At 42.6% G+C, this 25,403-nt stretch overlaps 1 protein-coding gene across 1 annotated transcript in view; it reads right to left on the bottom strand.

Moving 5' to 3' along the window:
* Positions 1–25,403, bottom strand: part of Slc35d2 (solute carrier family 35 member D2) — a 32,937-nt gene that overhangs the window by 4,561 nt on the left and 2,973 nt on the right. The window contains exons 2-9 of the mRNA XM_075969373.1: positions 21,348–21,381; positions 20,058–20,144; positions 17,884–17,951; positions 13,178–13,249; positions 11,751–11,819; positions 7,187–7,289; positions 5,879–5,971; positions 3,905–3,972 (exon numbers count right to left, since the gene is read on the bottom strand). Of these exons, the coding sequence (XP_075825488.1) occupies positions 3,905–3,972; positions 5,879–5,971; positions 7,187–7,289; positions 11,751–11,819; positions 13,178–13,249; positions 17,884–17,951; positions 20,058–20,144; positions 21,348–21,381 (594 nt within the window). The remainder of the gene's footprint in view (positions 1–3,904; positions 3,973–5,878; positions 5,972–7,186; positions 7,290–11,750; positions 11,820–13,177; positions 13,250–17,883; positions 17,952–20,057; positions 20,145–21,347; positions 21,382–25,403) is intronic.

The raw sequence follows: 25,403 nt of genomic DNA, 5'->3' as shown, positions 1-25,403 counted from the left end.
TTCTCCTCCTTCTGTCTTGGAGCTGACCCTAAAGAAACTCTCTGACTTATCTGGGATCATAAAAACCCCATTTCTGAAGGGGGTCCCACACCTAGAAGAAAGGAAGCTCCAGAGAGAGTGTGGGGAACATCTGAACAGAAAGGCCTTCCAGGCATGGCTTGTCTGTCAACTGCATTTCCACACCACGGTGCACATTGCAATCCTGCCTGTGCCGTGGCAACCGAGAAGCAAGGATGAACCCTGCATTCACCAGGTGTACCCCACCTCCATGATTGACCCTCCCAAGTCTCTCTGCATTTTTGCCTCTATCTGCTCATCTGTATCCCTTAAAATATCCTTTGTAACAAGCTTCAGGGTATCTGGTGTTTTCTTTATGAGTTTTGAGAGCTGTTCTAGCTAATGGCTTGGACCCGAAGAAGGTGTTAAGAGAACCCCAGTTTTAGCCAATGCTCTGGAAGTCCTTGACTTATGGGCTGGGAGACAACTCAGTTGGTACAGTGCTCAAGGACCTGGGTCCTATCTCTAAAACTTGTGTGGGGGTGTGGGGGGAAGCTGGGCTTGGTAGTGTACTTATAACCTCAGCACTGGGAAATGGGTGGATCCCTAGGGCTTGATGGCCAGCCACTCTAGCTGAGTCGGTGACTTCCAGGCCAGTAAGAGACCCTGTCTCTAAGGAACAAGGTGGACAACTTTGGAGAACGTACATTCTGGAACGGTTCTGACCTTTGTATTTGGGCCACATACATGGTTGTGGGGTGGCACACACAATGTGGAGCGGGGAAGACAGGAAGAGAGAGAGGTGGGGAGGAGAGGGGGAGGAGAAAGAGAGGGAGAGAGGGAGAGAGGGAGAGAGGGAGGGAGGGAGGGAGGGAGGGAGGGAGGGAAGGAGAGAGAGAGAGAGAGAGAGAGAGAGAGAGAGAGAGAGAGAGAGAGAGAGAGAGAGAGCTGGATTCCAGCGTGGGCCAGGATCTGGCACTACCTCTAGGTAAATCTGTCAGAACTGAACTGAACCGGAGGACACCAGCTGGGTATCCTCTGAAGAACAACTTACACGCTTGTGAGGAGAAATCCCTAGGGCTTCCTAGGTTGCAGAAGCGACCTGTGTGGTGAGTGTATGGTAGGGAAATCTAGGTTTGAATTTGGTTTTTCTACTGGGAACCTAAGTGCATTATTCTCTGCAGTTCAAAGAATTTCAAATAATCCCGGCTCTCCTGCTCTAGGAAGACTCTAAAATGTGCTAAAGAGGCCAAGGAAACAGGCTGACCATGGTGTGCCTTTCTGAAGCTTTGATGTTCTGTTAAGGTCTGCCTGGGTCACGGGAGAAGGGAGGAGGGGAGAGGGAGGAAAGGAGGGGAGTGGAGGAAAATATATAGCTCAACAGAAACAATAATAGGTAGGTAGACAGAAAGAAAGAAAGAAAGAAAGAAAGAAAGAAAGAAAGAAAGAAAGAAAGAAAGGAAGGAAGGAAGGAAGGAAGGAAGGAAGGGAGGAAGGGAGGAAGAAAGAAAGAAAGAAGAATAAAAAAAGATCTGCCTCATCAGCCTCATGCATCATCAGGTGGCGCACACCTTTAATCCCAGCACTCAGGAGGCAGAGGCAGGTGGATATATCTGTGAGTTTGAGGCCAGCCTGGTCTACAGAGCGAGTTCCAGGACAGCCAGGTTTACACAGAGAAACCCTGTCTCAAAAAACAAAAACAAAAGAAAAGAAAAAAATCTGCCTTATCAAGAGACCATGCAGATACCTGCGTCCTGTGTGCAAGCTATCCTCAGAACCCATCCTTCTGAGCTGCCTCTTTAGAAGTACAGGCTGAAAATTCAAAAAGCAGAAGTGTGAGAGAGAGAGGCAGGGGGAGGAGCCGAACAACTCTGGGCACTCTGAGTAGGGAGGTCTGATGCATTTGTCTTTCTATTATAGAGCATATTGTTCCTCTGGGAGATCAAAGGTCCTGCGACAGTTTGGAAATAGATTAGGATAATCCATTTGAAAGACAGGAAACCGGTACCCGCGGCTAAAGGAATGAACTAAAACCTGTAATCTCTTGGCAGAGTGGCCTTTTTCAAGTTGAGGCTGCCAGCCTGTGGCTCAGCCTGCTTTTCACCTTGCATGCACTGATCATTTGAGCTCCATGGTCCATCTCACCTTCCTGAAGCACTCAGCCCCGACAGCCTATGAGAAAACCCTTAACCACACACTGAAGTTTCCAGAGGATTAGTGCAACCTCACCATAACTCAAAGGGAAATTAAACACCTACCCTTTCAACATTCTACTGGCTTTGTAACAAGTTTATTCAAAATGTCGTAAAGTCCAGTGGGACGGCTCAGCAGATAAAGCCTATGTTCAATCCCTGGGATGGATATGGTGAAAGAAGAGAATAAACTCCACCTTCATACGAAGGCAACATATGGGTATGTGCACACACTTATACACACTCACACAGACACACACACATGCACAGACATACACACACACACACATACACACACATGCACACAATGAATAAGTAAATGTTAAATGTAAAGTAAAATTTTAATGTAATATTTTTTAATTATAAGTTCAATAAAGGTCTGGTGGTTGAGAAAAAGAAGTTTGGAAAACAGACTTGAAAGTGGTGAAATCAACTAAGACGCTGGAGCTGGCTCTCTGGGTCCTGCCCTGGGATGCATCTGACACTGAACCTGAGATGCCTACTGAGTGGACAGCCCTAGTCAGTGGCCAGTGGTCTGAAGAGTCACTTTTGAGGTTGTGGAGAAGCAAAACAGCTGATTGTGACAACTTTTAACTAAGCATCCTCAAGGAAACAGAAATTCGAAAATCTAGTACGTCAAAGCTGGAGCTTTCTTCTCACAGTTTTGGAATCAAACTTAACAAAAGAGGGCAAAGTACATGAAAGAGTAGAAAAACCATGACAATCTGGGGAAAGCAGACAACCAAACTCAGCGATTTCAACAGGAGAGCATAGTGGTGTGATCCTGTGGTCCCAACACTCAGGAGGCAAAGTCAGGACAGCCAGAACACAAGCCTGGGATAACATAAGACCTACTCTCAAAAAAGGCCAAAACGAAACCAAGAAAGGGATATTAGCAACCACAAGAATGTTTCTTTTCTTTTTTGTTTTCTTCTCCTCCTTCTAGCTCAGTCTGGCCATAAACTCTGGGAATCTCTGGCCACCACCTCTCAGGTGATGGAACTTTAGGCACACCCACAGGGCACAGTTTAGCATTTCATACTGAGTCCTTTCTGTGTGTTTAGTAAGTCCCAAGTCTGCTTTATAATTAAATCTTGTAGTATGAATATCCTAGCCTCATGAAAAGACAAGGCTAAGCAGCTTATCCAGAGCTAGTAAATGGCAAAACCAGGACTAAACCTCCACAGTGGGTATATGGACACTTACATACACATCACACACATACACACACAGTACTAATAATAATAACAATAATAATAATAAATTAAGAACTCCATCAACAGGATAATTACTAAATCCAACAAAGTTAAAGAAAGAGTTAACGGAAGCTGGAGAGATGGCTCACTGGTTAAGAGCACTGGCTGCTCTTGTAGAGGACCTGGGTTCAGGTGTTACTACCCATGCGGGGACTCACAACACCTGTACCTCCAGTCCCAGGGGACCTAGCACTCTGTCTGACCTCCATTAATAGCTGTGACACTGAAATGTTTGGACCAACAAGAATATAAAGTCTGTACTTCCAGCCCAGACACATTTTTAAAACATCTTCTACTAATGTGTGTGCAATGGGGTTGGGTGTACTGTCCAGAGAGGGTCAAGAGAAACACAGGAAACAGGGTTCTGGCAGAGCAGGCAGACAGACAGAGGACATATTTAGATCTGACTTGTCAAGAGATACTATTAACCAATTCCTCTGCTCATGTGCAGCTTCTTACCCCAAAAGACAGGAGAGAAGAAACTGAATGATAAATAAGACGTTCTTCCAGTGGCTGAATTCAGTAGCCTGGAATGAAAGATCCGTGGTGAGATTAGTGACAGTTCGGTTCAAACCCAGTTGGCACAGTTTTACCTTTGATGCAGTTGATGTATTATTAATAATTACCCATTTCTCCTAGGAAAGAGACATGCAGTGAATATTGATAATGATTTAAACAAGGGTTTATTATACTACTTTCCAAATTTTTGTATATGTTGAAAGTTTCCATTATAAAAAGATTTTATTTTTACTTACAAATAAAAAAAATAGGTTCTCTGATTTCCTATGTGTACCAGGGCATGAGTGCACACTCACACATACACACACATATAAATAATAATAATAATAAATGTAATAAATTAAAAACCAGGATCTAGAAGTATTTATGTGAACAGTAAATAAAAATTATTTACTCCTGATATCACAAACCCAGGAGCGATTATTTAGTAATATTCCTTAATATATAGATTCTCCACCAACCTACACTTTAATATATGTTAGTTTTATTTTATTTTTTTAAGACTGAATCTATACTGGTGACATTTAAAAAAACAGCATTTACAAAGAATTCTAGATTATGAACTTTTTTGTTTTGCACTTTGGGGGGGTTTTAAACCAGAAAAAAAAAGTCCATTTTTAAATCCCTCTTCATCAGTTGCAACACATTATGTGTATTTTGGCCCTACTGTACAGAAGGCCAAAGGAGTCTCTTCCAAGGACCTGGTTTATTAACACAGGGGCTTTTGTCTCTAACTTTATTTCCCAGAAGCAGAATCAAAGCACAGTTAATAATCTACTAACTATACAAGTCCGAAGTCCAGGACTCACTTCCCAGAACAGTGAGTCACCAAAACTTTGGCCTTTCCATCTCTCTCAGTCTGCTCCCTTCTTCTTCCTCCAATAAAGGGGAGTAAAGATTTCACTCCGTGCTGTCCGTCAGCTTTCAATGTATTTAACTCAAACTTTATGCCAATGTGCATGAATTTTCTTCTTTATCATATTTGGTTCAAATTCTAAAACCGATTCAGCCATGGCCCCAAGTGACCGGCTGAACAATCTTAGTACAGTTCAGTGGACATTACAACCGTTACAGAGTAAAAACAGGTCATCTCTTCTTTTAGATGTTCATTACTAATTACAGTCTACATCCTGCATCTCTGATCATCTCTTGTCATACAATACTTAATGTGTACTCATGTTTTATTTTAAGTCTCCTATTACATGTGTTTGTGTGTGGTGTGGTGTAGGGCAGACACACAGCACATGATGGTAGTTAGGGGATAATTCACAGTGTCAGCTCTCTCTGTCTGTAATGTGGGTCCTGGGGTGACTCAGGGCATCAGACTTGACAACAGTGCCTTCACCTGCTAAGCTATCTCACCAACCCAAAAGAGTTGTATTTTAACATTATAGCTTTAGCATTTTATCACTTTAGAGAGAATCTCTCAATTCCCCCTTCCCTCTGTAGCAGTGAAGATCAAACCCACAGCCTTATGCATGCTAGCCAATGACTACCATTGAGCTATATCCTCAGCTCTAGATATTGTTCTTATGACTTTAAATATATTTTTCTGATTATGATTTTCATCTTAATAAGAATTCTACAAAGGTTTTTGGTCCATCTGCAGTTTCAAGGTCTGGCAATTTCTCAGTTCAAAGAGTTCTGTCTAAGTCTCCAGAATCTGAAACGGAAGAGGCCAGACGGGGCAAACAATGGGCATTCCAGCACCATACCAGCAGATGATCGTCTCCTAGACCATAAGGACTTAATAAACTACTGATATCTCTTCACCAACAATAGGGTTACCTCTCAATTAGCCTATAGAGTGAAAACACAATAATGTCAAAGATGCCTTGAGTACACTCACCCTAGCAGACGTCATAGCTCAGCCTCCCCTACCTTAACCATGTTCTTCACATGGGCCATTCTCACCTGCTGGAAGTCTCCAGTAGAGACGCTAATAATGACGGTGGGGATGATCATGAAACAGGCATTGTAGAAAAGCACTCCGTATTTCCCCAGCTCCTATGAGGATAAGAAAACTGCACTCAACTTTAGAGATACATCATATCCCCTGGGCCAGTTTGTCTATTTATGCAAAGTTAGAATGTGTATCAGGCTGGCTCTGTGCTGGGAGACATTTGGCCAATGTCTGGTAAAATGTAACATTTTACTGTGTTGTAACTTCAGAATAAACATTCTTTCCACACCAACTACATATGTAACGGATGGAAACAGAACGCCTCTGATGTTCTACTCATCTCTAACACTCTGCTCTTAAGCCCGTTATTCAAAATAGGAAATCTGAAACGAGATAATGGAAATTTAAAATGCTAACCAACTCCTTCCCAACATCTGCTCCATCCATTAAAGAATGGCAGCCTTCCGTATTTGCTTCTACTAAAGTGGCCACCCACTTCTCTGCCAAAAACAGGGTGACATATTGTATTTTCAGGAAGGCAAAGAACCCGTCGTTGTAAAACTGTCACCATTCAAGGGAACAAATGGGCATACAGATTTTAAAAATAGCTCACAGAAAAGCACCCATCAGTCAGAGAGAACTCCCTCACAAAGCACAAAGAGCACAGAACAAAGACCCATATGCCTGACCCACCCCAGACCACTTCCGGTCACAGCTGGGGCTTGGTGAGAGCTGGGGGCAGCACAACAGGCAGCCCCTACAGCTTGCAATCAGAAGAGGTGGCTGCCATTGGAGGACATGACAAATGACCATCCGGCCATCTCACTTCTTGATGAGGAAACAGGTTTGGAGAAATGAAGGCTTAAAGCTGGAATGGCCTCTTCTGAATTTATCATGGTCATTAATGATGCTGTTTTAAAAAATGAATTTGCTTTTCAAATATATGTATTCATGTATTGTGTATGTACATATGTACATGTATGTATGTGCGTAAATATGTATGTGTCTATGTATGTGTATACATGCGTGTGTGTACATGTACGTGCATATTTACATGCATGTATGTGTGTATATTCTGATTGTATATGTAAACTAGTAACATCTTTTTCTCCTTATCTAATTTTCAACCAAACTTTTACAGTGCCGAGACTAACAAGGTTAATAATAACACACAAGGTAAGTAAGGAGAAATTAGTAGTTTCTAGATCGCAGGGTGCGCATCAAGTTGCATGCCAACTGAACATGTTCATTTTCATTTTTCATGTCATTTCAGGAGCCAGATGGCACAGGCAAAAAGCTGCAGGAGGGAAGTCTGGTACCTTCGGGTCCATTTTCTGTTTGGTATAAACTCCATTTGCTGCTGTGAAGATATCATTCAAGAACACAAAAATGTAGCCTTCCAAGTTGAATGCAAGGTCAGAGCTGGCAGGGAGAACAGGAAGGGGAGGCCGTTATAAGACACTCTCACCACGGCCTCAGAGCCTGGCTGCTTGTCCTTCGTCTAGCTAGATCTGTGTGCGGTGCTGGTGCCATCTTTTCTGGGGAAACCACACACACACACACACACACACACACACACACACACACACACACACACGTAGTGCGTTGTTACCGCCTCTGATTCCTCCCAGAGGAGAGAGAATGGGACATCTCATCAGCTGACCTCCGCTGTAATTACACTTCGCTCAGGACCAGGGACTGAACTGTCTTAACTGCAAAATCCTTTATTTGCTAGCTGACAGGTTGGCACAATAACTGGTGAGCCGTGACTGCCCCGAGGGCACATTTTGCCCACTCACCAGAATCCCTGCTTATTCTAAGCAGGGCCATCCCCAGGGTACAGCCCATGTCGGACAGCTGGGGAAGTGCCGTGTCTGCCAAAAGGTGAAGCAAGGACCTGTGTGCCTATGCAAGCCTTCCAGGGCTCCTTTCTTCCAGAACCTCAGCAACTCCCATAAATAAATAGCATCAACATAAAAACATGAGGGAATATGACCTACGGATGAGGCAGACAACTATAATGGATATGTAATGTGATTCACCCACCTGCACTTCCTTCCTGCCCCAGACCCAGGTCATAATTCATGCTCTAGACTGTCGAAGTCAAGCCTTTCACATACCCTCTTAGGATGAATACTTGGAGCTTATGAATTTAGTTAACTCGCTAGCTGGTTACTTAGTTAACAATATTTCACTACATTCACCCTGGAGGGTCTGCGACTCAGACAATACCCCTTTGTGGTAGATAATACTAGAGGTAAGTAACATTGCTTCTCATGGTTGTGAACTGCTAATGGAATGGACAAGTGAAAAAGAACACAAATCGTGTTACTATTTTTCATGCACAGTAATTCACGGAAAAATGAAACTCAAAGCTGTTGGATACTGAGATTTATATAACATATTAACAAAGGAAAAAAGGGTTTCAATGTCCAGAGCCAAACCGTGACCTAGCAGGAAACACAGGAGGAAGCAGTGGCAGGGAGAAGTTATTTTAGAGTTGAATTATGCAGACTTAATCTCAGTGTCCACTCTGTGTCCAGCAGCAGAAGCGGCTGCTCTTGCTGGCCATTTCCACAGAGAGACTATACCCAGCTGTCAGGGACAAAGGACAGCAAAACCTTGCATCTCTTGGTTCTCAATTACCTCTAACTTCAGAACAACCCTGATGCCAAAGCAGCATGTTTTGGCTAATCATTTTGGCTATGTCACTTTGGCAGCTTCCTGTTCATAAATGCTTCCTGTAGGAATTGCTGGAGGGAGCTGAATCTGTGCTGGTTCTGTGGACTACTAGATTTGCAAAAGATTCCACTGGACAATAGAACTATTAAATTCAACTTGTCTATAGGCTTTTCTTTGGGGGCTGGACAGGTAGTTCTATGGGCAAAACATTTGTCAGATAAACACAAGGACCCTAATTCAACCTCAGACTCCACATTTAAAACTCTGTTGATTATACTCTTATTGCTGAGAAGGGGAGACAAGTGGATCTCTAGGGCTTGCCAGCCAACCTAAATGACTCAGCAAATTCCAAGTCAGTGAGGAAATCTGTCTCAAGAAATGAAGTGGACAACTCCTGAGGAACAATGTTGACCTCTGGGCTGTACACACACAAGCGAACATACACACGCCCATACACATGTGAATACATCACATATGTACAAAATATTTTAATGAAACAACTAAACTCTAATTTTGAATGAGCAAGAAAAGCCAGGCTTCTAGAGGCATGAGGAAAAGGCACTTCCTGGGAGAGCTTTAGATTGCAGAGTCCTGTCTCCTCTGGGGGCAAGAATGCCCAATAGTGGCACGCGTAATCCCTGATGTATGGCCCACCCCACTCTTACCCATCCTTACTGAACCGGAAATAAGAACAAAGTGTATGAGGAATGCAAAATGTTATTTTGTAGAAAATAACGCATATTCAGGGTCAGCTGAATGTGGCTGTCATTTGGTCCATTCCTAGACATTCTCTTTCAACATTCCCAGCCATGTGGCTTCCCTGGGTGAATGAGATACGTCACTTTTGGGCAAAAGTTTTATGAGCCAGGGCAGAAATAACCCCCTTTCCTTCCTAGGTCTCCAAGGAAGCCTGAGGTAGGGACCTCGTGGCTGGGTGCCTGGGTTCGGTAAACAGAACTCACTCATAAGCACTTTCTGCAGTAGGTTTACTATCAGGGAAGTGTATAGCTGATGTTTGGAAACAGTAAACTGTTGGGCCTGCTTATTACAGCAGGTGAACCTAGCTCATCCCAACTACTTCTGAGGGACTATTGGCACAGGGGTTGGCTAGCTTCAGTAGACAGGAAGTTGTGCTGGAAGGGATTGATCAACAGGCACCAAAAACAGGACACATGGAACAATAGTTGGGTCTGCTCGGGGACCTGAAACAGGATGGAAGATGACAGTGATGGTTGGCTGATGGTTACAACATGAAGATACTGGTAATGGCCAACCCCAGACAGATAGCTACGGTCCCCAAAGCAGGATATAAATGACAATGGGCGGTAGCAGGCAAACGAGCTTGGTCAAGTAGAAGTTATTTCGGGAACTTCCTCACCAAGAAGCATGCAGAGTGCTGGTACCCTTTCCTCCAGTAAACTTTTCACCTTTGGGGGTGAGAAACCCCATACATACTCTTGCAACTTTCTGTATTAAACATTTTTATATGCGTATTTTGCTTGCATGCATGTATGTGTACCATGTGTGTCCCTGGTACCCAAAGAGAGGGTATCAGATCCCTTGGAACTGGAGTTATGGATCGTTGTCCGCCACCATGTAGGTGCTGGGAACTGAACCTGGGTCCACTTGGCCAATGGGCTATCTTTCTCTACTTGTAACAGACTGAATTCTGGGTAAAAGCATGCCCCTTCTTGGAAAGGCTCACCCTGGGGTAGACACATGGGAAGTACAGGGAGAAGCCATCGATCTGCTAGGAGGAGTACAGCCTGATTTCTCACTTGCTCTAATTAAACTGTTAAGTGCTTGACCTGCCACTGCATCCTATGGAGTACTCTTTCTGGAGCGCAAAAACGGGCAAAGCTGGTGTGGGGGGCAGAGGAAACTTCACTAGGAGGGCAGAAGTTGGTGTCACAGGTGTCCTGTGGCTCAGGGCCCTGGATGTCGCTCCTCAGGAAGGCATCCATCTGGTGGGTGCCTGAGGAAGGGAAAGTCAGGATTGCTGCTCCAAGCTGCCGCTTGGGCAAAAGTAAGATGATATTAGAAACAATGATCAATGTGTTCAAAATCAGCTGGACTCATTCAGGTTCTACGCTGGCCACTCCTCACCAAAGACTGAAGAATGTACATGCACACAAGTGTGTGCTGACACACATGCACGTATGTACACTGGTGTGTGTGGAGGCCAGAGGCTGATGTCACTCACATGTCTTCCTTGGTCACGTTCCACCTCAGTTTTTGACACAGGGTCCCTTCACTGAACCTTATACTCGCGATTTTGGATACATTAGCTGGCCAAGTGAGTCTCAGAGACTGCCTGTCTCTACAGGTCAGTACTGGGATACAGGCGTGTGTTACCACTTCCGGCTTCTTTTTTTTTTAACATGGTGTGGGATTACACGCCTAGAAGGACAGACAGAGTCATCTCCTCCTGCTCCGTCTCTACATATTAATCATGAATGATGAATTACGTCAGGTAGGAAATCTGAGCTAATTAGCATTGACCTGTTCTGAAATATATCAGCATATGTAATGACCACAGTCTATCAGTCATCACAGAACAATAAAACAGCAATAATTGGGTTTATAAACCTGTTGGCTTGTTTTAGGCGTGTGTGTGTGTGTGTGTGTGTGTGTGTGTGTGTGTGTGTGTGTGTATTGGGCACTGTGGAGTGAACATGGGCCCTAGTATACACTAAGTACACATTGTACCACTGAGTAACACCTCAAGCCCAAATCTGTTATTTTAAAGCAAATGCCTAAGAACACTTCAAATAAAACTTGAAGGGCATTCAATGACAGAAGTAAACTCCCCTTTGTCAAGTGTAGCTGCGTTAATACCCAGTGATGCTTTCTTATAACAGGACATTGTCATTTACAGAATTTACACTCAAGACTCACACAATTGAGTTACAAAGGGAAAAAAATCACCAAAAAAGTCTCATAATAGTTTAAGGTGTATTGGGCCGTACCCCCATGGGCCACAGTTAGACATGCCTGCACGAGTTCTCAGAAGCATTTCCGGACAATGTGGGACCCACTTTCTGATGAGGGACACATGGGGATGCCACTAACTCAACAGATTTGTCTCTTAGCTGCCCAACCCAGCTGCAGTCAGATGGAAAAGGAAAATCTCTCGGACAGCACTGCCTACTGTCAAAGACACAGAGAAGCCACCGAGCGGCAGGGAATGCCAAGTCTCACCCGGCTGCTATGAAAGCCCCAAGCACAATAGCCAAAACGCTGAGGATGATGTTCAAGGAATACTGTTTCCTGTAGTCAAGAAAGAAGAAAGGGGGTGGGGAGAAAGAATTAAAATATGGATTTTATGTTTAAAAAAACAGAAAACAAACAAACAAAAACCAACCTGAAAACAAATTTAGTGACTTTGTGGCTAAAACTTAACATCTTTATACAGAGAAGGTGCTAGAAGTGTAAGTCAGGCTAAATTTAGTTATTTCTTAAGCTGTTTCCTTAACCTAATCATGTGATTTTTCTGTTCTCCCTGGAAGGATGCTGGGGTGAAATAAAGAAGAGGGGCTGCTGTGCGTTTAGTTTGCAGGAGCATCTACGGCACATTCAAAGATTAGGTCCATAGCAAGGCTCACAACATTGTAACTAAACTTCACAGCCGTACAGTCTTTACTGCAAAATCAAAGTTTGCATGGGTCAGCCTGGGTGTCCCCGTGAGAAAGATCTATATCAACATTTGTAAAGTTAATTTATTCTGACCTCATGTCGTGGAGCATCAGAACCCTGTCCCTTGCTCTCCTGCCTGCCCTTCCTGTCTGTGGGCAGTTCTTTGTCTCTTTTCGTCCTCTCCAGTTCAGCACACAGGTTCATATCTGCTTAAGCGTGGTTGCTAATTCTATTATAACTCTCTACTACAAGCATGCTATTAGTCTGCTGCAAAAACAAACATTTAAATAGCCCTCGTTAATATTTTAGGGAATTGTGGGTACAGCTGACTCCTTTTAAATGAACAAATAATAGTTCCTTAAGCTGCTGCAAGCAGTAATTCTAAGCAGTTACTCAGAAAGAGGACCCCAAGGTGAGAGGGACTGGGGAGACGGCTCAGTGGGTAAAGTTTTGTCAAACAAGCATCAAGCCTGACAATCTGAGTTCAGAGGTCCAGGACTCATGAAAATCTAGGCAGAATAGCACAAACCTAGGTGGCAGAGACAGACAGATCCGGGAGCTTGCTGGCCAGCCCACCTAGTCAGTAGGTGAACTCCAAGGCCAGTGAGAGACCCTGTCTCAAACAATAGCAGAGAGCAATAGAGAAAAATACAGGTCAGGGCTGGAGAGATGGCTCAGTGGTTAAGAGCACTGACTGCCCTTCCAAAGGTCCTGAGTTCAGTTCCCAGCAACTATATGGTGGCTCACAACCCTCTGTAATGAGACCTGGTGCCCTCTTCTGTTGTGCAGGCAGATACAATACTGTATACATAGTAAATAAATAAATTCTTAAAAAGAAAAAGAAAAATACAGGACATCAACACATGTCTTCCACATGCACACACATAGCCTCGCACTCCCACATGTCATATATGTGAACACACTGCCCACTCACACGAATAAACACAGTATGTCGGAAACATAATGAAGGATTGAAGGAAAAGCAGACTCACCCGAGGATGACGGCTTCCAGAAGTAAAGTCAGTGGAATTGTGAATTTCCTGAGCACAGTGAACATTGGCAAGCTGTCAGAAAAGATCCAACCCTAACGTCAGGCACATAGTGTCAGCTGCTATTTTGTTTTAAATATGGTAAACGTTTTTAATTAAGGTCATTTTCCAAATTAAATATAAATGAGTTAACATTCATTGTAATATTTACCATTAACAAATCATATTAAGTCATAAAACAGGGATTGAATAATTTCCTGCCACTTTGGCAAACTGATTCAACACAAAATCTGTCAAATCTTATCTGGCTTTCTTTTTCCTACAGAAACTGGCAAGTTAATTCCAAAATAAATATAGAAATTCAAGGGCCCCAGAGAGCCAAACCATGTTGAAGGATAACAAAGTCAAGGGGCTAGAGAGATGGCTCAGTGGTTAAGAGCACTCGCTGCTCTTGCAGAGACACAATTTCAGTTCCCAACACCCACTTGGAGGCTCACAACCACCTATAACTCCAGTTCCAGGGGATCTGACACTCTCTTTTGTTCTTCATGGGCACTTGCACTCAAACGCACAAACTCATGCACACACCACACACACACGTACACACATAATTAAAAATAAAATCAATTATTTTAAAATATATATTTTAAAAGATAACCAAGTTGGGGGCTGGTGGGACAGCTTGGCTGGTAAAGACATCCTCTGCTAAGCCTAATAACCTGAGTTTAATCTCATGACACAGATTAGCCGAAGAAGAGGACCAGTTCCTAAAAGTTGTCTTTCGACCTCCATGTGCAGAGAGAGAGACAGAGAGAGAGGGGGATTTCTGAATGTTTTAAAAATAAAGTTAGCAAAGTAGGTGCACTCACATTTCCCAACTTCAAGATTTACTACAAGCTACAGAAACCAAGACTACCTATTACTGATTTAATAATATATATGTAATTAATGGAATAGAATTGAAGGACAGAAAATAAAGGCTTGCAATTATCTTGTTTCTTTTTATTGTCTTTGTTGCATACTCATTCCTATAATTGATTTCCGAAGCTCCATTCCCCTGAGCAGGGTCTTAGAACCTTCTCAACAGCAATTCCTTATCCCTTAGCTCCAAGCTACTGGTTATCTATCCTGTGCCCCATCTTTGTAAACTTGCCTACTCTAGACATGTGAAGCAGACAAATGCAGTCCAGGCTGGCACAGAACTTGTGGTCTCCTGCCTCTGCCTCCTAAATAGTACAATTACAGGCATGCAACACCTCTCCCAGATCAATAGATTGATTTTACCAAGGGTTGTAAGATAACACAATGGAAGAAAGATATAACTTTCCAAAGGACGGTGCTAGGACATCTATCTATAACTCCCATGAAAGAATGAAACTGAATTCCTACACACATCACACTACACACACACACACACACACACACACACACACACACGACATCGACCTTATATATTTATTATCTGACATGAAATATAACAAGGACTTAAGTGCAGGAACTAAAGCTGTATAAGAGAGAATGCTCACGATCCTGGATCAAGCAAGCCTTCTCAGATATAATACCAACAACATAGTCAGCAAAAGAAAGGATGCACAGGAATGTAGCTCAGTGGTAGAGCACCTCTGTAGCATATGCAAGGCCAGGAGTTCAATCCCCAGAACTACAAAAATAAAAACAATATAGAAACAATATCTAAAGTAGAAATAATTAAAATTTAAAACTTTGATGTTTTATGTTTATCAGCAGGACGCACATATAAATGGACTATAATTCAACTCTTAAAAGAAATGGAAGTCAGAGGCACTCTACCATGGATGAACTCTGAAGACACGATGCTATGGAAATAATCCAGATCCTCACCCCCCAAAACTGGACAATTGTTTGTATCTACCCAGAGAAGGCAAAGCTATAGGTGCAGAACATAAAGCAGAGATTACCAGTAGCTGGGGGCTAAGGAGATCGCTCAGTGGGCAAGAGAGCCCTTTCTGTACTATCATGAGGACCTGAGTTCAAATCCCCAGCATCTACATATGAAGTTAAGCATGTTCGTATATGCCTGTAACCTCGGTATTGGGAGGAAGAGACCAGTAGATGCCAGAAGCTTGCTAGTCAACTAGCCTCACCAACAAGGTGAACTTCCAATTCATTGAGAGACCCTGTCTCAAGGGAATAAGATGGAGAGTAACAGAGGAAACCCAACATCCCCCTCTGGCCTCCTCGTGGGCACACATACCACATGCAAACTCACATGCACGCAACACATAAGAGAGGGAGAGGGAGGGGAGGAGGGACGGAGAGGGAAAGAGAAAGGAAGAGATCCAGAGACTGTGGGTGGAGACTGCTTGTTCGTTCCCAGCTTCCCAGACCCTAAAAATCACACAGAAACTGTATTAATTACAACACTGTTTGGCCAATAGCTTAAGCGTACTTCTAGCTAGCTCTTACATCTTAAATTAACCCATTTTTATTATTTTCTATTTTACCACAAGACTCGTGGTTTACCAGTAAGATTCTCTGGCATCTGTCTCCTCTGGCAGCTACATGGCGTCTCTCTAACTCTGTATTCTCTTTCTCTCTCTCTCTCTCTCTCTCTCTCTCCCTCTCTCTCTCTCCCTCTCTCTCTGCATATATATCTTTTCCCAGCTTGGCTATTTTCTGCCTTGCTATAGGCCAAAGTAGCTTTGTATATTAATCAATGGTAGTAAAACATATTCACAGCATACAGAGGGGAATTCCCACATCAAGAGACTGAGAAATTGAGACTAACTAAGAGGATTATTGTTTAGTGGACTCAGAGTTTCTGTTTGGGATGATGAAAAAGGTTCTGAAATAAATAATGGTGGTGGTTACACTGTGCATATACTTTTTAAGAGATAGAGTCTAGCCTCAAAATCATTATGTAGCAAGTCTGGCCTGGAAGGCTCAGCAATCATGCTTTGTAGGGTTAAGCCCAGCCCATTGGGGGCAGGTTCACCTCGGGCTAATGTTTACCTATAAATCTGCCGGGTGTGGGCCCACCCTTCCCTTCTTCTTCCTGTTCTCCGTGGGAACCGTGGTACTGTAAGTCTACTTTCCCCATTAAAGCTGTGTATATTTTTTACAATCTGTCTGTATTCATTTACGCCGCTACAGTGCTTCAGCCTCCCAAATGCTGGGATTACACACACATGTAAATATAATTAATGCACTTGAATTGTACATTTAAAACAGATACAGAGATAAACTTTGTATTATATATACTTTATCTAAATTAGAAAGACTTTAAAATTTTGGTGTTTCAAAGTACACTGTCTGCCATAAAAACATGAGACTCCCCCGTCTGGTTCTCTAGCATGCGCGGGTATGGACATCTATAAACACAGCACTAGGGACAGAGACAGGAGGATCCCTGGGACTTGATCGCCAGCTGGTCTGGCCAATCAGTGACCTCTAGACTCAGGGAAATAAGACAAAGAGTGATAGAGGAAAACACATCTCTCCCATGAAGAGTTCTTTCCCTTTACAAAAGCAACTTAAGGAAGGAGGGTTTGCTTCTGGCTCACAGTTCAAGAGCACAGTCCATCATGATGGGAAGAAAGTGGCAGATCGTATGATAATCAGGCAGCAGAACAAGGAAGGCTGGTACTCACCTCGGCTTCCCCAGGCACAGCGTCTAGGACCCCAGGCCAGGGAAGGGCAACCTAACCAAAACTATTCCCCAGCCGCTCTCAGACTGTCTTAACCTAGACAGTGCCCAAGGCTTGTTGCTTACGTTAGTCGGGCTGATGATCAACCCTCCTCACAATTCCCACCCACCCCTGCACACACACGCACACACACACCATCAATCAGCTTGCACACGAGTCTTGTTTCTGTAGATTTCAGATCACAGTTTCTGGTTAGTAGTTTGATAGTGTGACCTTTCTATAAATGATTTTCATTTTCTACAGTAGCTTTTAATAAGATTAATCAAAGCATGGTGAAATAAACACAGATGCAAACATGTCAAGTGTAGTCCATACTTAAACCTATTGTCTGACATTCATTTTTTCCTTACCCCAAACGTGATCTGTGCCAAGTCTGACAGGATATTCCTGTTTCTATACAACTACGATGAAAAGTTACCATGGTCATATGCGTATAAACAAATCCACCCCAGATGATCACCTTTTCTCTACCTGACAAACACAGACCTCATACTTATGTTGAGACATGACCATCAAGAAAAGCATAAGCTTTTTAAACTTTCCTAAAGGTGTTTCTAATTAAACTCAAAGCTATACTTTCTCAAATTGTTAAATACTAATGTTTCCCACGTGATACCTGTGATTCAAACCGACCTACCTGGGAAGAGGGACTGTGAGTGAAAAACTGCCTCCATCAGAAGGCCTTGTGGGGACGGCTGTGTGGCATTTTCGTGATTGTTAATGGATGTAGGACCCAGTCCACCCTGGGCAGAGAGCAAGCCGGAGAAAGTGGGGAAGCGTGCAAGTAAGCAGCACTACCTTGTGGTCTCTGCTCCAATTCCTGCCCTGCCTTCCCCCAACCGAAGGTAACCTGGAAGCTAAAATAAACCCTTTCCTGCCCACACTAGTTTGGGCCATAGCGTTTATCACAGAAACAGAGAGCAGACTAGGACATCACCCCAAGCAAAATCTAGAAAACCAAACCCAGCGTTTGCACCACCAGAGGTGATGGATACCCCTCCCCACTGTCATCTTGAACTGTACCTTAATTTACTGGTGCTTGATAGGCCACTGATATGGTTTCCAACGTAGAGAAGAGGCAGAGGAAAGAGCTTCAATAAAAGGGAAAAGATGCCGTTAGAACTTCGTTTGCATGCTTTCCTTATGTGTGTGTGTGTGTGTGTATGTATGTATTTATGTATGTATGTAGAGTTCTTAGACAGCAAGAGACAGATGGGTGCCACCTCCCACCTGCGCTAACCACGCTCATAATTAACACAGTTCTCCTTGTGTCCACAAGGAAAGGAGGGCCTTAAGTCAAAACTGCTTGGCCAAGCCTTGCGAAGACTCCTCAATCAGTATGAAAGACAATAAAAAGATTACCGTTTTGAGCCATTACATTATACAGCAAAGAGTAAATGGCACGGCCCCCAAAAACCCACAGAGCCCTGCTTCATGATGAAATATTTAAGCCCTTACTTTGAGACCAAAGATGCCATTTCTATCAACATGAGCTACACAGCAAAGAAGGTAAAAGACATGAAAATTAGCTTCTCGGGGAGTAATTTTGATTGGATAACTTGAACCTACATACAAAAAAAGACAAAAAAAAACATGTCTAATAAAGCATCATTAACGCTCCTTATTGTACACACTGTGGACTGAAGTTCCCAAAAGGGTTGGGGAAGGTAGGGAGATGGAGACGGAGGAAGGTGGGAGAGGAAGACAGGAGAAACTTCACTTGTGTGGAAGATTCTAGAAGGACTAATAGGGAAACTTCAAGGTTATGGAGAATTAAAATGCAAGAGACAAATTATCTTGGGCTATATTTAGTCCCTTTGAAAGCCATCTACCTTTAATATATATTTAATATAATATATCTTTATAATAGATATATTAGTATCTGACCTAATATCCTATGATTATCAACTGTAAATATATATGAAGAAGCTATTCAAGGGTTTCTTAAGAAACACCAGTTAAACCTGTTAATCCAAACACTACCATTAGCTACTTCATATCATCCATCAAAGGGTTACTCTAAGAATTTAATGTCTGTCTCAAGCCTGGCCCCCTGCAGCCAGTTGTTAAAAATTACTTCCACTCCATATTCCCAGTAGGAAGACAGATCCTTCAATGCGGCTTCCATGTGTACTTGTACATTTATTCAATGTATCAAACTGTATTCTTAACTCTAGCTTATATCAGGTTAAAGTGAAAATGCAAGCCAGGAGTGCTGTCAAACACCATTAGTCCCAACACTAGGGTGGCAGAGACAGGTGAGTTCAAGGCCAGACTGGTCTACAAATCAAATCAGAGCTCTGTTACACAGTAAACTGTGTCAAAAAACAACAACAAAAAAAAAACTAAAAATAAAATCTGAAAACGTAAGTCAGTAAGCTAGGACCCAGGGCAAATCTGGCCCATGCTTATTTATATAAAGCTTTATCATAACATGACCGCACTGACTCATTTGTGTGTCACACAGGGCTTCTTTCACGGTACAATAAACAGTGAGTCCGGCCCTTAGCCAAAGAGTTCGCAAAACACAGGCTTTAAAAACTAAGAGCATTTGTGTTGTTAAACACCTACGTTCACATTTTTTCTCTGCCTCCTACCTCGATGCAGCCGTGCTGAGGTAAGGCTTTACACAGGTGCAAGGGATCCAAGCTCAGGTCTCACACTTCCTCAGCAAGCACTTTACACACTTACAGATCTCACAAGCCCAGCTCAGCCTGTCTGCATCTTCATTGAGTTATACAAATAGATATTTATGTATAAAATATTTATTAAAAACTTTCTCATACAGGTGGTAATGGAACACACCTTTAGTCCAGCACTCGGGAGGCAGAGGCAGGCAGATCTGTGAGTTCAAGGCCAGCCTGGTCTACAGAGCAAGTTCCAGGACAGCAGGGCTATACAGAGAAACTCAGGCTCAAAGACCAAAAATTAAAAAAGTAAAAAATAACAAATTTTTCTTCCAGCACTGACGAGGCTTAAGAAAAGGATTTCGAGTTCAAATCTGACCTGGAATGATACATAAGAGCCAATTCCAAAGAAGAAAAATAAAGAAAACCAACTTTCTACTGAGTATAAGGGGAAAGGAAGATCCACAGTGTATGAAATGGATCCCTACTTTAATCCAATTGGGTCTTTTGTGTGTTTGTTTGCTTGCTTTTCATTTTTTAATTTGTTTGTTTTTTATCTTTCAAACATACCTTTCCGGGAATTTTCTTGTCAAAATCAGGGAAGTGGATTATTTTATTTAGCTTGGATACATACAGTATCATTATGGTGGTGGCCATCTAGAAGAGAAAGAAACAGCAAAATACCATCTGGAAAGACAGTGTGAGGTTTACTGATACAATGGTGTAATCAGAGCATATTTATCAGAAACAGAACCCAAAAATCTACTTTTCAGGCTGAAGGGAGGGATCTCGTGGAAGCTAAGATTCTCACCCATGGATGAGAAGTTGTTCGAATCAGAACAGGTAAAATGTATCATTGAGTGGACTCACCTGGATACATTGTCTCAGGGGCTCTAGAAACAGCCATGGAGTAAACAAAGGATTGCCTCTGAGAGTAACCAGACTGACCGGATGACCCTGGACCACACTTCCACAAACGGAGTGTATGGTCTGTTAACTTCCCTTAAAGGCCAGCAAGAGGAAACAATTTTTAAAAAGGAAAAACTCCTAGGCAGGCATGGTGACACTCACATTTCATCCCAGGAAGGAGAGACAGGCAGATTTCTGTGCGTTTGAGGCTGGAATTCCAGGACAACAACAGCTACATAGAGAGACCCTGTCTCAAAAGGGTGTGAGAAGGTACCGCCTCCTTGCACCCATCGAAAGATAATGAAAATAGACCTAAACTTTTTGAAAGAAGTTGAGAGAGGGTGTATTGGAGGTGAATATGATTAAAAGGCATTATACACACTGAAAATATCATGAGACTCATTATTTTGTACAATAAATACAAGTTAATAAAAAGTCCTAAGAAAAGTCAGAGTGTATTTTTCGAGAAGTCCAGAATTAAGATTTTTTTCCTCTCAGGGCCTGGAAAGATGGAGTAGCACCTGCTGCTCTTCTGGGGGACCTGAGTTTAGTGCTCAGCACCCACGTCCCCACTTCAGGAAACTCACAACTCCCTGGAATTCTAACTCTAGGGGAAACTATGACCTCTGGCCATTGAGTTCTTGTGTTCACACTTATATACCCACACATGAACACACACAAACATTCATAGTTAAAAATAAAATAAATCTCAGCCCGGCGGAGATTTAATCCCAGCACTCTGGAGTCAAAGGCAGGCTGATCTCTAAGAGTGCAAGACCAGCCAGGGATACACTGTAAGATCTTGTCTCAAAAATAAGTAAATAGCCTTGCGGGTGTGGAGCACATCTTTAATCCAAGCACTTGTGAGGCCGAGGCAGGTGGATCTCTGTGAGTTCAAGGCCAGCCTAAACACCAATGGCGAGTTAAGACTGGTTTTTTTTTTCAACTTACCTGCCCAATTCCAAGAACAATTGGTGAGGGAAAACTGCAAGAAATATAAAATAATGAATCAGTTTAGCAACATAAAAAAAGGTTGAAGAGAATATGTAGACCGTAATGACATAAAGAGCTGTTACAGGCATTAGACAATGGAAACTTCAAAAATTTGTGTCCGTTTCTTTTTCATTTTTTTTTAAACTGATGGTTGCTGCTGGGTGGTGGAGCACACCTTTAATACCAGCACTCAGGAGGCAGAAGCAGGTGGATCTCTGTGAGTTCAAGGCCAGCCTGGGCTACAGAGTGAGTTCCAACACCACACAGAGAAACCCTCTCTCAAAAAACAGAAATAACAACAAAAAATGATGGTTGCTAAACTTGCCAGCTTTCCTTTGTTCTGTGAAGGTAAACTAGTCATAATTGTGTATACTGGAAAGAAATAGAGTAATACAATAAATAAAGTTAATAAAATAAAATTTAAAATGCCATATACAAGAAGACCCCGTGTGGTAGTTTGAATGAAGATGGCCCCACAGGTTCATATATTTGAATGCTTGGTCACCAGGGAGTGGCACTATTTGAAAGAATTAGAAGGATTAGGGGGTGTGGCCTTGTTGGAGGAAGTGTGTCACTAGGTGGGCTTTGAGGGTTCAAAAGTCCATGCCAGGCCCAGTCTCTGTCTCTCTCTGCCTACGGTTCAGGATGTAAAACTCTCAGTTATCTCTCCAACACCATGTTTACCTGTGTGCTGCCATGTTCCCCACCATGATGATAATGGACTAAACTTCCAAAACTGTAAGCAAGCTCCAATTAAATTCTTTCCTTTATAAGAGTTGCCATTTTACAGCAATGGAACACTGACTAAGACACCTCTACATAGAAAACTAAATCAAAGTTAAAAGTCAAAGAAGAATCAAGTCTGTTGGTGCAGGCAGGCTGTTACCTGGCTAACTGCAAGGTTAGGTAAAAGTATCTCAAGTTCAAGGCCAGCCTGAATAAGTAAGTGAGACCCTTCTCTGAAGAAAGAAAAACAAGGGACTAAAGACATGGCTCAGTGGTTAAAAGTTCTTTCTGCCCTTCTCAGGGACCCAAGTTCAGTTCCCAACACCCATGTGGGCAGCTCTCCGGCTCCTATCACTCCATCTCCAAAGCCATAGCACATGTACACAGACACATACATAGACACATATTTAGAGCCAGACAAAAAAAAAAAACCTTTAGACAAAGTAGGCAGGCAGATAAACAGGTAACCCTCAAAAAGTTAAATAAGATGCCCCCAATTCTAATGCACCCATGCCTGTAATCTCAGCACTGAGGCAGAGACAGGATTCCTGGAACTTGCTGGTCAGCAACAATAGCCAATCAGCCAGCTCCAATGAGATCCTGTCCGAGAGGGTGGAGATTGATTGAAGATACTCTTTGGTGAATCATAAAGCAAATACACACAGCAAGTTCTCAACAAATATTTGTTGAACTGGATAAAACAAATTTGATTTTTTTTTAAGACAAGGGCACCCTATATAGTTCAGATGGTCCTCAAACTTAGCGACCATCCTGCCTCACCTCCTGAGTGCTGATATCACAGATGTACCCAGCTTTAGGATTCAATATGTTTTAATAAGATGTCATTAGTAAATTTTCATGTCCTAGAGAAGAATATTCATGGGAAACACAAAAGCAGCCTGCTTGTACAACCCTTATGATCACAACTGTGGCCAGTTGACCAGACTATTAAAACACAAACTCCTAGACGGGCCTCCTTTTGTTCTAGCCCTTGAAAGCCACTGAGTTCACATGCTCACAGAATCCCTTTCCTGCCAGGTAAATCTAGCATTAGAACTGCCCTGGCTTCTCTAGGTGCCAAGCTACAGATGCTCACCACAAACCTGGGAAACTCTCACACAAGTTCATCTGCTAACCCAAGGTACAATCTTGGGCCCCTCTGGACCACAGCTTCTGCATGCTGGCCTTAAGGAAATACTTCCCAGATTTTTCTTCAGTGATGCTGGTCTCTTCTTAATCATAGCTGATTCTCCAGCCCCAGATGGCCAATACTGACTGTCCCAGCAGAGCAAGATTTCAAGCTAGCGGGTGTGGTCTGTTGTTAACCACAGCTGATTCTCTGGTCAGCTAGAGCTGACCAGAAAAACACAGATTCTTAATGAAAAATATCACATAAACAGCCCTGACAGAGTCTTTGCTTCTCCCTGAAACTTCACAAACTAGACACCCATGGCCTGCATTGTTCCCAACGTCTTATCCTCCAAGCTTCCACAGAACAGCCTACTGAGCTCTGAGCACTCAAAGGAATTTCCAGCACAAAGTTCAAATGCCACCACAACCCTCTCCAAAACACATGGTCAGGTTTGTCACAGCAATGCCCTATGGCCTGATACAAATTTCTGCCTTAGTTAAGGTTTCTATTGCTGTGATAAAACACCGTGAGCAAAAAGCAGCTTGGGGAAGGAAGGGTTTATTTCATCTTACACTGAAGTCAGGGCAGGAAGTAAAGCAGAAGTCATGGAAGGACCCTGCTTAGTGACTTGTTCCCCATGGCTTGCTCAGCCTAGTTTCTTTTTTTTTTAAACATTATTTTTTTAATATTTATTTATTATGTACAATATTCTGTCTGTGTGTATGTCTGCAGGCCAGAAGAGGGCACCAGACCTCGTTACAGATGGTTGTGAGCCACTATGTAGTTGCCAGGAATTGAACTCAGGACCTTTGGAAGATCAGGCAATGCTCTTAACCACTGAGCCATCTCTCCAGCCCCTCAGCCTAGTTTCTTATACACCCAGGACCACCTGCCAGAACTGGCACCACCACAATGGGTGGGCCGAGACTGGGGTTGTAAATTTAATCACTTACTAAGGAATGTTATTTCCAGTCTGTATTCTCTGTGAGAAAGACACTGATACACAGTCTGTCATTTTAAGCCACAATCTCCCGACAAGTCACTTAATGAGAGCAGCTGGTGTCTGCTTATCTTGGTCATTCTCTCGCTAGTTATAAACACAGTTTATAATGTATATTCAACAGTTTAAAAATAACTACATTATATTTTAATTTTTAAAATTTATTACCGGGGCTAGAGAGATGGCTCAGAGGTTAAGAGCATTGCCTGCTCTTCCAAAGGTCCTGAGTTCAATTCCCAGCAACCACATAGTGGCTCACAACCATCTCTAATGGGGTATGGTGCCCTCTTCTGGCCTGCAGGCATACACACAGACAGAATATTGTATACATAATAAATAAATATTTTTAAAAATTTATTAGCATAAAATTAACAAAATATGCCTATATTAATTCCTAGAGCCAGCGTTTTTTATATTAAAAAAGAGTATCCCAATACCCTAGAGGCCAATCTTATGGAGGCATTTTCTCTATTATGGTTTATGATAGCACTTCTAACTTGTGTCAATAAAGTAGCCAGGAAAAGCATGAACTTAAACTAACAAGAAGCTAAGACCACACACAACAAGGCTTGTACCCCAACCAGAAAGAATCTGTTCAAAATGGAACAGAAGAAGTCCCCTGAGCTCCTTCCACACCCACAGTCTTATCAAAGAACTGTCAAAAACAAAACAAACGAAAAAACTTCTTCCTTCTGGCCTCCAGAATACAATCTGCTCAAACAGCTATTGCTGGGGTCAGGTTGCTATGGTTCATTGTAACTAAATCACCCCAATCCCCGTCTCAACAATGTGTGCTTCAGGAATCTTGAAATGAGAGAATGAATGTTATTTTGACAGAGCCCGGATGTATAATATTACACTACAGAAACGGGGTGGGGTGTATTCACAAACAGTATAAGTGCTTTAGCTTTCCCAAGGTAAGAACTTTAGTCACAGAAATCTTTCCCACCACTCAGTCATACTTATGAAACTTATGAAACTCCAGACTTAAGTGGTAGTCGATTACTTAGGCTACACACACCCCCTAATCTGGAACTCAAAATCTTAAAAACAAAAGGGCCAGTGTCTGAGATCTCTCAATGATTAGACACCCATTGTCTTCAGAGCAGTGGCCAGTGTTCATTGGCTCCTGCTGAAAACAAGAAGAATGTGTTTC

The sequence above is a fragment of the Microtus pennsylvanicus genome, chromosome 4 (assembly GCF_037038515.1).
Source record: "Microtus pennsylvanicus isolate mMicPen1 chromosome 4, mMicPen1.hap1, whole genome shotgun sequence".
NCBI lineage: Eukaryota > Metazoa > Chordata > Mammalia > Rodentia > Cricetidae > Microtus > Microtus pennsylvanicus.
The sequence above is the reverse complement of the archived record's forward strand: the minus strand, read 5'-3'. Positions and strand labels throughout refer to the sequence as shown.